The following is a 13,374-nucleotide window of genomic DNA, read 5'->3' as shown; positions in this document are numbered from 1 at the left end:
AGAAATTCCTGCTACACTGTCTTATAAGAGAGACAGATCCTCGGAGGTTGTCCTTGCTCTTCTGTGGGTGGGGCATGGGCATGACTGTGTGTTTCTAGCACTCTCAGTGGTAGGACATGGTATTACAGGTTTATGTTACAATGTTGATTTTGCCCTAAACGCAGCTGATGGCAGCCATTGGGGCATGCTGCTTTTTCATCGGACTTTGCACAGTTTTTGGGGCATTGTGCTGGGATTGTGTGGCACGCAATCGTTTTCTGATTCGGACTGAGGGCGGGATTTAACTTTCAAATTGTGTCACAATCCAATGCACTTCCATGCACCAGGAAGAAGAAGGTGAACTCCGGGGACCTGAGCGGGGAAGCGACACATGCAGGATATTGGGCGCACGATCTTAGTGAATCACGGCACAGCACATTATACACGGACAATGCACTTTTGGTGAACTCCGTCGAAGCGGATAAGTAAATGTGCCCCACTGTGTAAGTCTATTTGCTGTGAATAATCAGATCCTTTCTTTTTGTTCCTGTAGATGAGTGTAAGCTCCCAGGACCACATTCATGAGCTGATACACACTGTAACGAATGGAAGTCTACACGGCTCTTGTTGCCATTGCTCTAGGTAAGTCGTGTGATGGCCACTCATCCAATGTTATCCTATGGCTGATGATGGTTACCACAATCCAGGGGGTTGCCCATAGGAAAATCACAATAAAAATATAAATGGGAAAAAAAATAATCCAAATAGATTTATTGCAAAAGTCAACAGACCACAAGAAATTATGTAAATGATTATGGGTGTGGTCTAAATACATAAAGGGTCCTCCCACATAGGAGAGAGAAGTTTCTAAGAGACCACTTCTGGGTCAGGCACCTCAGGGTGAGAGGTCTCCATGATGCACTCAAAAACATTTTGTGCAGTCGCCTTTGAGAAGGGATTTTACAACTATCCCCCCATTTCTCAGAGGTTTATAAGACGTGAGATGACAGACGGCTTTTCTTTTCCAGCTGAAATCATAGTTCTGCAAGCAACATCTTCATCCGCAAGTAATTATCTAATTGTTCATAGAAATATCTCCACTATGGGAATGTTAGGTGTGGACTAATAATCTTCTCACCCCCAGGTATTCTCTATCCGTATGGATCCGGGACCGATATACCCAACCCAAAATTAGATGATGCCTCATCACCCGTGATAGCCCTGTACTCTAATATCACACTGTTTGGGAATGTGTCGTCATCATTATATGTGAGTAATGAAGGATTAGTGGTGATAGATAGATAGATAGATAGATAGATACAGATGGATAATGACTGCCCCCTGTCTGTCTAATCTGTGTATTACAGGTGAATAATAATGGGTTGCTGTCCTTCGGAGCTGCCATCTCAGTGTTTACACCTACAGATCTCCCGGTGAATAACTATAACCCTTTCCTGGCTCCATTCTGGGCCGATGTGAACAACTATGTGGCTGGAGACATTACTTACCATCAGAGCAATGATTCAGCGCTCCTCGGCCAGGCCACGTCTGATATCCGCTCCTACTTCAGTGTCCCGGGCTTCTCCGCCTCGCTGGTGTTTGTGGCCACCTGGAGCAATGTGGCTTATTATGGATCCAACGCCTCATCCAGCACGGTATTATTATGTTACTATATGGCACTGTGTACACGTAGAGATTACTGGTAACATATCTACAACCATGATGGACAGGCCGTAGCTTTAGTGTTTAGTGTTTTGCATTATGCACATGTGATCGGAAGAAACTCAGCTTTGTGTTTTGAGTACAGAATTGTCAGATAACGTGTAATACCAGCACTTACTGTAAATCTGGCAACTCACAGATAACTTCTTCCCTTTCATTTCCTGTCTGGAGGATATGTCAGCTTCTTACCGCCAGAACTCGGTGAAACCACCATCTACTATAACCTCACATCACATGAAGGAGCCCTAGGGAGACCTCCTGAATGACCACCAGGTCTTCATCATGTATTGGATAATTAAGATCTAACAGGACCTCGATTTTACCAAATTGTGTTGTGTATTTGCAGGTGAACACCTTCCAGGCCGTCCTCTGCTCTAATGGAAGCCTAACCTTTGTAATGTTTAATTACGGGAGCATCCTATGGACTACAGGGAAAGACAGCGGAGGGGACAGTAAGGGAATTGGAGGAACCCCAGCTTTAGTAAGTACCAGACCTTCAGATACCCATCTCTAAAGGCCCCGTATTAGCTCCTCTTCTTCCATGGGGTCCTATGGGGCTATGTCCCCCAATTTATTAGACATATTCCCATCCTATAGATCATTGATATGCTATGAGATAGCATCCACATACCAGTAAATAACATTCTGCCTTCCCTTGGCCACCCCTAGTGGGAGCTCTCGGGTACATGTATGTATCTATGTATACATAGTGTACAGTAAAGTCTTGTGCTCCCTCTAGTGGTGGCCAAAAGTAGATAAAAAGTTATCAAGTAACTTTATCTCTGCAGCAGGATCAAAAAATTGAAATATTATATGTTTATTTTCTGACACCCACAGGCCGGTGTGAATAGTGGACTCAAGACTGGATATTATAAGATCCCAGGTTCTCTATCTGCCGCTGTTATTAATATATCATCCACCAGCAATGTCAATGTCACGGGTCGCTGGGTCTTCAGAGTGGACAAACTGCATCCGGAGGATCCCAGCGGGGTCATAGGTAACGTGGATACAGACTATTCTAATACATGGTGTAAAGGTCATGATATATAGAGATATCGCAGGGCTCTGACAATCTTTTGGCTGGTGTTTTACATAATGTGGACCTGTCAGTGTAATTATGGTATAAATGGTTGTATGTTTGCACTATGTGGCGGTGTAGTATGTTGCAGGGATGATGGATATGAAGCTTTGTACACTGCAGCAGCAGTAAGGAGTAAGTATTATATGATTCATTCTACATACATGACATTCATCTATTATATACAATGTATTCTCTGTTTGTCTGGAGGGGGGCGGAGCTCCACCAAAACTTTTCAACAGACACGGGAAGGACCTTGTCGCGGTTCTGTTGCTCACAATCTGTGGATATCACTTCTGCCAGAAGCTGCAGCCCAATGGGGTCACATCTGTGATTTATAGAAGGGCTTCAGAGCTGAAATCTGCAGGGGTTACCATGGGTTGCATTAACTTTGCCCCATTCTGAATCAGTATTGGAATTGAACGTGGTTTACCTAATGCCATGTGCCCTATTAAGATATTGATGTGACACAGGGTGGTCCTTTAATCAAGACCCTCTATCATAGCTGGGGGTCTGCCACACTAGACCCATAGAGATTGGCTGACCAATAGGATGTCTTCGATTCAAAAACAGGTTATTTTATTAATGAGAATCTTTCACCAGGCAGCGGTGATTCCCAGTCATTGTGCTAACGCTTCCCTTAACTTTTCGTCTGATCAAATACGAAGTATCTATCGTTGAAGGTGAACTTTTTGACCCTAAAAGTGCTAAAACCAAGTTTTTATCCAATTCCATGCTACAAATAAATGTGAAATAACGCAGTAATAAAATGATTGCCATTTGCTTTGCATCTAATAACCTTTTTATTTTAGCTTTTCTTTACATCTACAAAATTACTTTTGATTCTGATTCTAAATTCTGCCTTCCTGTAGCTAACACTAGAGGGAGCTCAGGAGCTTAATGCAGACAACATGATAGATGACAGACTACATTAAGTTTCAGAGCTCCCTCTGGTGGTTCCACAAGGAAGACAGAATTGTATAATTTACCTCCAAGTTTAATAGCTTAATATTTGGAGCTCTGTATGGGGAAAAACTGGTCCAAATGTAATGAGAAATCAAGTAGCGAGCAATTCTGAACTAATTTAGGAGTTTTTGGAGAAAGATTCTTGGATACATAAAGCTACAGGGATCTAATGGTTTTGTATGCGCAGGATTTGCAGTGATTAGTGATATTTTACACATCTACAGTAGGGTCACGCCTCTCGATGGATGACTCGAGCCTTAGTCTTGCCATTGGCCACCGTCCTGTAGGAATCTCTTTCATGGTAGGCAGTCGCCATTCGCCATCGTGTCTTGGATCCAGTCCAGGTAGTTGCACAGTTTAGTGTATATTCCGGGATAATTAGGTTCGGCACAGGGAATATTACCCCAAGATGTGACTCCAGTCAACTGTGAATTACATACGAGGGGTCCCCCGGAGTCTCCCTGCAAGAAAACATATCTATAAGGACACAGGACTTCTAATACCCTCCTGAAATACTCTGTGCTGCTGTATCTTCCTTATTATTGTATGTTAGAAGTAGTACCTGGCAGGTGTCCTTCCCGCCCTCCATGACTCCGGCACACAGCATGTTCTCTGTGATCTCTCCAGGATAAGCCTCCCGGCAGCTATCATCAGGGACTATCTTCACCTTCACACACTGGAGCGCAGCTGGATAGGTTCCTGCACTGATAGGAAATATGTGAGAGGGTCTCCTGCCTAATTATGCGGCTCTAAATACTAGACTTCGATGCATAATGTGCTGCATATCTGGTGGGGGGGGGGGGTTATATTCATTATTACTAACAGGAAATGCTTAAAGGGCATGTCCACCTTTGAAATTATGTCATAATTCAATCCCTGTCCCCAACCTGAAACACCACTAATCCATCTACAAAAATCCCATTAACTCAATTAACATTAGCTCCGCCCCATGTCAAAGTTTCAAGGACCAGGTACAATTTCTAGGGTCAGCTACAATGTTCATAGCTTTGTAGTCTGTCGCTATGGTGACAAAAATGCTTCATTGTTTCTTTTAAATGCAATAAAAGGTGGACATACCCTTTAAATTGTATGATTGTTTCTATATCTCTACACTAGTAAGACCATTAGGACTCCATATTCTTACCCTCAGGGCTGGTGGTGGACCCCCATCCCGAGGCGAGGCAGCAGGTCCCATCAGGAGGACTGGGGCAGCCAATGGGGATGGTCTGGACATAGTCATTGAGGGTAGCGGGGGAGGGTAGCTTCAGCAGCATGATATCATTATCGTAGGTGTTGGGGTTGAATCCTTTGTGAGGACATATCTTATCAGCGTAGGTGAACTGCTCCGTCCCCTCATACGTCTCCAAATTGTGATCTCCGAGACGAATCTGTATACTCCTAAGGAGAAACATCTGACATTGTGCAGTTATACGAGAACCCAATCATTACTAAATAAAATATGGACCAAAAATATCACAGCAGCAGAGCAGTGTATCCCCTGTATAGTACAGCAGCAGAGCAGTGTATCCCCTGTATAGTACAGCAGCAGAGCAGTGTATCCACTGTATAGTACAGCAGCAGAACAGTGTATCCCCTGTATAGTACAGCAGCAGAGCAGTGTATCCCCTGTATAGTACAGCAGCAGAGCAGTGTATCCCCTGTATAGTACAGCAGCAGAGCAGTGTATCCCCTGTATAGTACAGCAGCAGAGCAGTGTATCCCCTGTATAGTACAGCAGCAGCAGAGCAGTGTATCCCCTGTATAGTACAGCAGCAGCAGAGCAGTGTATCCCCTGTATAGTACAGCAGCAGAGCAGTGTATCTCCTGTATAGTACAGCAGCAGAGCAGTGTATCCCCTGTATAGTACAGCAGCAGAGCAGTGTATCCCCTGTATAGTACAGCAGCAGAGCAGTGTACCCCCTGTATAGTACAGCAGCAGAGAAGTCTATCCCCTGTATAGTACAGCAGCAGAGCAGTGTATCCCCTGTATAGTACAGCAGCAGAGCAGTGTATCCCCTGTATAGTACAGCAGCAGAGCAGTGTATCCCCTGTATAGTACAGTAGCAGAGCAGTGTATCTCCTGTATAGTACAGCAGCAGAGCAGTGTACCCCCTGTATAGTACAGCAGCAGAGAAGTCTATCCCCTGTATAGTACAGCAGCAGAGCAGTGTATCCCCTGTATAGTACAGCAGCAGAGCAGTGTATCCCCTGTATAGTACAGCAGCAGAGCAGTGTATCCCCTGTATAGTACAGCAGCAGAGCAGTGTATCCCCTGTATAGTACAGCAGCAGAGCAGTGTATCCCCTGTATAGTACAGCAGCAGAGCAGTGTATCCCCTGTATAGTACAGCAGCAGAGCAGTGTATCCCCTGTATAGTACAGCAGCAGAGCAGTGTATCCCCTGTATAGTACAGCAGCAGAGCAGTGTACCCCCTGTATAGTACAGCAGCAGTGTATCCCCTGTATAGTACAGCAGCAGAGCAGTGTATCCCCTGTATAGTACAGCAGCAGAGCAGTGTATCCCATGTAAAGTACAGCAGCAGAGCAGTGTATCCCCTGTATAGTACAGCAGCAAAGCAGTGTATCCCCTGTAAAGTACAGCAGCAGAGCATTGTATCCCCTGTATAGTACAGCAGCAGAGCAGTGTATCCCCTGTATAGTACAGCAGCAGAGCAGTGTATCCCCTGTATAGTACAGCTGCAGAGCAGTGTATCCCCTGTATAGTACAGCAGCAGCAGAGCAGTGTATCCCCTGTATAGTACAGCAGCAGAGCAGTGTATCCCCTGTATAGTACAGCAGCAGCAGAGCAGTGTATCCCCTGTATAGTACAGCAGCAGAGCAGTGTATCCCCTGTATAGTACAGCAGCAGAGAAGTGTATCCCCTGTATAGTACAGCAGCAGAGCAGTGTATCCCCTGTATAGTACAGCAGCAGAGAAGTGTATCCCCTGTATAGTACAGCAGCAGAGAAGTGTATCCCCTGTATAGTACAGCAGCAGAGCAGTGTATCCCCTGTATAGTACAGCAGCAGAGCAGTGTATCCCCTGTAAAGTACAGCAGCAAAGCAGTGTATCCCCTGTATAGTACAGCAGCAGAGCAGTGTATCCCCTGTATAGTACAGCAGCAGAGCAGTGTATCCCCTGTATAATACAGCAGCAGAGCAGTGTATCCCCTGTATAGTACAGCAGCAGAGCAGTGTATCCCCTGTATAGTACAGCAGCAGAGCAGTGTATCCCCTGTATAGTACAGCAGCAGAGCAGTGTATCCCCTGTATAGTACAGCAGCAGAGCAGTGTATCCCCTGTATAGTACAGCAGCAGAGCAGTGTATCCCCTGTATAGTACAGCAGCAGCAGAGCAGTGTATCCCCTGTATAGTACAGCAGCAGAGCGGTGTATCCCCTGTATAGTACAGCAGCGGAGCAGTGTATCCCCTGTATAGTACAGCAGCAGAGCAGTGTATCCTCTGTATAGTACAGCAGCAGAGCAGTGTATCCCCTGTATAGCACAGCAGCAGAGCGGATTATACCCTGTATAGTACAGCAGCAGAGCAGTGAATCCCCTGTATAGTACAGCAGCAGAGCAGTGTATCCCCTGTATAGTACAGCAGCAGAGCAGTGTATCCCCTGTATAGTACAGCAGCAGAGCAGTGTATCCCCTGTATAGTACAGCAGCAGAGCAGTGTATCACCTGTATAGTACAGCAGCAGAGCAGTGTATCCCCTGTATAGTACAGCAGCAGGGCAGTGTATCCCCTGTATAGTACAGCTGCAGAGCAGTGTATCCCCTGTATAATACAGCAGCAGAGCAGTGTATCCCCTGTATAGTACAGCAGCAGAGCAGTGTATCCCCTGTATAGTACAGCAGCAGAGCAGTGTATCCCATGTAAAGTACAGCAGCAGAGCAGTGTATCCCCTGTATAGTACAGCAGCAAAGCAGTGTATCCCCTGTAAAGTACAGCAGCAGAGCATTGTATCCCCTGTATAGTACAGCAGCAGAGCAGTGTATCCCCTGTATAGTACAGCAGCAGAGCAGTGTATCCCCTGTATAGTACAGCTGCAGAGCAGTGTATCCCCTGTATAGTACAGCAGCAGCAGAGCAGTGTATCCCCTGTATAGTACAGCAGCAGAGCAGTGTATCCCCTGTATAGTACAGCAGCAGCAGAGCAGTGTATCCCCTGTATAGTACAGCAGCAGAGCAGTGTATCCCCTGTATAGTACAGCAGCAGAGAAGTGTATCCCCTGTATAGTACAGCAGCAGAGCAGTGTATCCCCTGTATAGTACAGCAGCAGAGAAGTGTATCCCCTGTATAGTACAGCAGCAGAGCAGTGTATCACCTGTATAGTACAGCAGCAGAGCAGTGTATCCCCTGTATAGTACAGCAGCAGGGCAGTGTATCCCCTGTATAGTACAGCTGCAGAGCAGTGTATCCCCTGTATAATACAGCAGCAGAGCAGTGTATCCCCTGTATAGTACAGCAGCAGAGCAGTGTATCCCCTGTATAGTACAGCAGCAGAGCAGTGTATCCCCTGTATAGTACAGCAGCAGAGCAGTGTATCCCCTGTATAGTACAGCAGCAGAGCAGTGTATCCCCTGTATAGTACAGCAGCAGAGCAGTGTATCCCCTTATAGTACAGCAGCAGAGCAGTGTATCCCCTGTATAGTACAGCAGCAGAGCAGTGTACCCCCTGTATAGTACAGCAGCAGTGTATCCCCTGTATAGTACAGCAGCAGAGCAGTGTATCCCCTGTATAGTACAGCAGCAGAGCAGTGTATCCCATGTAAAGTACAGCAGCAGAGCAGTGTATCCCCTGTATAGTACAGCAGCAAAGCAGTGTATCCCCTGTAAAGTACAGCAGCAGAGCATTGTATCCCCTGTATAGTACAGCAGCAGAGCAGTGTATCCCCTGTATAGTACAGCAGCAGAGCAGTGTATCCCCTGTATAGTACAGCTGCAGAGCAGTGTATCCCCTGTATAGTACAGCAGCAGCAGAGCAGTGTATCCCCTGTATAGTACAGCAGCAGAGCAGTGTATCCCCTGTATAGTACAGCAGCAGCAGAGCAGTGTATCCCCTGTATAGTACAGCAGCAGAGCAGTGTATCCCCTGTATAGTACAGCAGCAGAGAAGTGTATCCCCTGTATAGTACAGCAGCAGAGCAGTGTATCCCCTGTATAGTACAGCAGCAGAGAAGTGTATCCCCTGTATAGTACAGCAGCAGAGCAGCAGAGAAGTGTATCCCCTGTATAGTACAGCAGCAGAGCAGTGTATCCCCTGTATAGTACAGCAGCAGAGCAGTGTATCCCCTGTATAGTACAGCAGCAGAGCAGTGTATCCCCTGTATAGTACAGCAGCAGAGCAGTGTATCCCCTGTATAGTACAGCAGCAGAGCAGTGTATCCCCTGTATAATACAGCAGCAGAGCAGTGTATCCCCTGTATAGTACAGCAGCAGAGCAGTGTATCCCCTGTATAGTACAGCAGCAGAGCAGTGTATCCCCTGTATAGTACAGCAGCAGAGCAGTGTATCCCCTGTATAGTACAGCAGCAGAGCAGTGTATCCCCTGTATAGTACAGCAGCAGAGCAGTGTATCCCCTGTATAGTACAGCAGCAGCAGAGCAGTGTATCCCCTGTATAGTACAGCAGCAGAGCGGTGTATCCCCTGTATAGTACAGCAGCGGAGCAGTGTATCCCCTGTATAGTACAGCAGCAGAGCAGTGTATCCTCTGTATAGTACAGCAGCAGAGCAGTGTATCCCCTGTATAGCACAGCAGCAGAGCGGATTATACCCTGTATAGTACAGCAGCAGAGCAGTGTATCCCCTGTATAGTACAGCAGCAGAGCAGTGTATCCCCTGTATAGTACAGCAGCAGAGCAGTGTATCCCCTGTATAGTACAGCAGCAGAGCAGTGTATCCCCTGTATAGTACAGCAGCAGAGCAGTGTATCACCTGTATAGTACAGCAGCAGAGCAGTGTATCCCCTGTATAGTACAGCAGCAGGGCAGTGTATCCCCTGTAAAGTACAGCTGCAGAGCAGTGTATCCCCTGTATAATACAGCAGCAGAGCAGTGTATCCCCTGTATAGTACAGCAGCAGAACAGTGTATCCCCTGTATAGTACAGCAGCAGAGCAGTGTATCCCCTGTATAGTACAGCAGCAGAGCAGTGTATCCCCTGTATAGTACAGCAGCAGAGCAGTGTATCCCCTGTATAGTACAGCAGCAGAGCAGTGTGCCCCCTGTATAGCAAAGCAGCAGAGCGGATTATACCCTGTATAGTACAGCAGCAGAGCAGTGTATCCCCTGTACAGTACAGCAGCAGGGCAGTGTATCCCCTGTATAGTACAGCTGCAGAGCAGTGTATCCCCTGTATAATACAGCAGCAGAGCAGTGTATCCCCTGTATAGTACAGCAGCAGAGCAGTGTATCCCCTGTATAGTACAGCAGCAGAGCAGTGTATCCCCCTGTATAGTACAGCAGCAGAGCAGTTTATCCCCCTGTATAGTACAGCAGCAGAGCAGTGTATCCCCTGTATAGTACAGCAGCAGAGCAGTGTATCCCCTGTATAGTACAGCAGCAGAGCAGTGTATCCCCTGTATAGTACAGCAGCAGAGTAGTGTATCGCCTGTATAGTACAGCAGCAGGGCAGGGTATCCCCTGTATAGCACAGCTGCAGAGCAGTGTATCCCCTGTATAGTACAGCAGCAGAGCAGTGTATCCCCTGTATAGTACAGCAGCAGAGCAGTGTATCCCCTGTATAGTACAGCAGCAGAGCAGTGTATCCCCTGTATAGTACAGCAGCAGGGCAGTGTATCCCCTGTATAATACAGCAGCAGAGCAGTGTATCCCCTGTATAGTACAGCAGCAGAGCAGTGTATCCCCTGTATAGTACAGCAGCAGAGCAGTGTATCCCCTGTATAGTACAGCAGCAGAGCAGTGTATCCCCTGTATAGTACAGCAGCAGAGCAGTGTATCCCCTGTATAATACAGCAGCAGAGCAGTGTATCCCCTGTATAGTACAGCAGCAGAGCAGTGTATCCCCTGTATAGTACAGCAGCAGAGCAGTGTATCCCCTGTATAGTACAGCAGTAGAGCGGTGTATCCCCTGTATAGTACAGCAGCGGAGCAGTGTATCCCCTGTATAGTACAGCAGCAGAGCAGTGTATCCTCTGTATAGTACAGCAGCAGAGCAGTGTATCCCCTGTATAGCACAGCAGCAGAGCGGATTATACCCTGTATAGTACAGCAGAAGAGCAGTGTATCCCCTGTATAGTACAGCAGCAGAGCAGTGTATCCCCTGTATAGTACAGCAGCAGAGCAGTGTATCTCCTGTATAGTACAGCAGCAGAGCAGTGTATCCCCTGTATAGTACAGCAGCAGAGCAGTGTATCACCTGTATAGTACAGCAGCAGAGCAGTGTATCCCCTGTATAGTACAGCAGCAGGGCAGTGTATCCCCTGTATAGTACAGCTGCAGAGCAGTGTATCCCCTGTATAATACAGCAGCAGAGCAGTGTATCCCCTGTATAGTACAGCAGCAGAGCAGTGTATCCCCTGTATAGTACAGCAGCAGAGCAGTTTATCCCCCTGTATAGTACAGAAGCAGAGGAGTGTATCCCCTGTATAGTACAGCAGCAGAGCAGTGTATCCCCTGTATAGTACAGCAGCAGAGCAGTGTATCCCCTGTATAGTACAGCAGCAGAGCAGTCTATCCCCTGTATAGTACAGCAGCAGAGCAGTGTATCTCCTGTATAGCACAGCAGCAGAGCAGTGTATCTCCTGTATAGTACAGCAGCAGCGCAGTGTTTCCCCTGTATAGTACAGCAGCGGAGCAGTGTATCCCCTGTATAGTACAGCAGCAGAGCAGTGTGTCCCCTGTGTAGTACAGCAGCAGAGCAGTGTATATCCTGTATAGTACAGCAGCAGAGCAGTGTATCCCCTGTATAGTACAGCAGCAGAGCAGTGTATCCCCTGTATAGTACAGCAGCAGGGCAGTGTATCCCCTGTATAGTAAAGCAGCAGAGCGGTGTATCCCCTGTATAGTACAGCAGCGGAGCAGTGTATCCCCTGTATAGTACAGCAGCAGAGCAGTGTACCCCCTGTATAGTACAGCAGCAGAGCAGTATATCCCCTGTATAGTACAGCAGCAGAGCAGTGTATCCCCTGTATAATACAGCAGCAGAGCAGTGTATCCCCTGTATAGTACAGCAGCAGAGCAGTGTATCCCCTGTATAGTACAGCAGCAGAGCAGTGTACCCCCTGTATAGCAAAGCAGCAGAGCGGATTATACCCTGTATAGTACAGCAGCAGAGCAGTGTATCCCCTGTACAGTACAGCAGCAGGGCAGTGTATCCCCTGTATAGTACAGCTGCAGAGCAGTGTATCCCCTGTATAGTACAGCAGCAGAACAGTGTATCCCCTGTATAGTACAGCAGCAGAGCAGTGTATCCCCTGTATAGTACAGCAGCAGAGCAGTGTATCCCCCTGTATAGTACAGCAGCAGAGCAGTGTATCCCCTGTATAGTACAGCAGCAGAGCAGTGTATCCCCTGTGTAGTACAGCAGCAGAGCAGTGTATCCCCTGTATAGTACAGCAGCAGAGAAGTGTATCCCCTGTATAGTACAGCAGCAGAGCAGTGTATCCCCTGTATAGTACAGCAGCAGAGCAGTGTATCCCCTGCATAGTACAGCAGCAGAGCAGTGTATCCCCTGTATAGTACAGCAGCAGAGCAGTGTATCCCCTGTATAGCACAGCTGCAGAGCAGTGTATCCCCTGTATAGTACAGCAGCAGGGCAGTGTATCCCCTGTATAGTACAGCAGCAGAGCAGTGTATCCTCTGTATAGTACAGCAGCAGAGCAGTGTGTCGCCTGTATAGTACAGCAGCAGAGCAGTGTATCCCCTGTATAGTACAGCAGCAGAACAGTGTGTCCCCTGTATAGTACAGCAGCAGAGCAGTGTATCCCCTGTATAGTACAGCAGCAGAGCAGTGTATCCCCTGTATAGTACAGCAGCAGAGCAGTGTATCCCCTGTATAGTACAGCAGCAGAGCAGTGTATCCCCTGTATAGTACAGCAGCAGAACAGTGTGTCCCCTGTATAGTACAGCAGCAGAGCAGAGCAGTGTATCCCCTGTATAGTACAGCAGCAGAGCAGTGTATCCTCAGTATTCCGTTCGAGGGGGAATACTGCTGTGTGGGGTGTGTGAAAATTGCTCATCTTGAAGCCCAGATTCTGGATCTAAATGAGCAAGTTTCAAGGCTGCGGGCAATTGATAATATGGAACGAAGTTTGCTGCTCCTGGAGCACAAACTCTCTGGGGAAGATGGGTGTAGGGAGGGAAGTATGGAGGTGCAGAGTGAGGGGGCAGCTAGTTGGGTAACATGTAGAAGGCGGGGTAGAGGGAAGAGTTGTAGAGAGTCTAGTCCTGATCTGGTGCACCCCAATAAGTTTGCCAGGCTGGCGGATGAGGGGGATATCAGCTCTGGGGTAGCAATGCTGCAGAAAGACGTGGCCGCTAGCAACCAGGGGAATGTCTGCTCCAGTAAGAAGGGTAATGGGAGCAGAGGCAAGGTCAGACAGGTGCTGGTAGTGGGAGATTCCATTATTAGGGGAACACACAGGGCAATCTGTCACAAAGACC

General features: G+C 47.4%; 1 protein-coding gene across 1 annotated transcript in view; it reads right to left on the bottom strand.

Annotated features, from left to right (window-relative positions):
• Positions 1–3,564: 3,564 nt before the first annotated feature.
• The window catches only part of LOC140134616 (trypsin-like), a 31,014-nt gene continuing 21,204 nt past the window's right edge, over positions 3,565–13,374 (bottom strand). The window contains exons 3-5 of the mRNA XM_072155062.1: positions 4,890–5,143; positions 4,308–4,444; positions 3,565–4,206 (exon numbers count right to left, since the gene is read on the bottom strand). Of these exons, the coding sequence (XP_072011163.1) occupies positions 4,042–4,206; positions 4,308–4,444; positions 4,890–5,143 (556 nt within the window). The 3' untranslated portion in view covers positions 3,565–4,041. The remainder of the gene's footprint in view (positions 4,207–4,307; positions 4,445–4,889; positions 5,144–13,374) is intronic.

The sequence above is a fragment of the Engystomops pustulosus genome, chromosome 6 (assembly GCF_040894005.1).
Source record: "Engystomops pustulosus chromosome 6, aEngPut4.maternal, whole genome shotgun sequence".
NCBI classification, from domain to species: Eukaryota; Metazoa; Chordata; class Amphibia; order Anura; family Leptodactylidae; genus Engystomops; species Engystomops pustulosus.
Note: the sequence above shows the minus strand (reverse complement) of the source record. Positions and strands in the feature narration are given on the sequence as shown.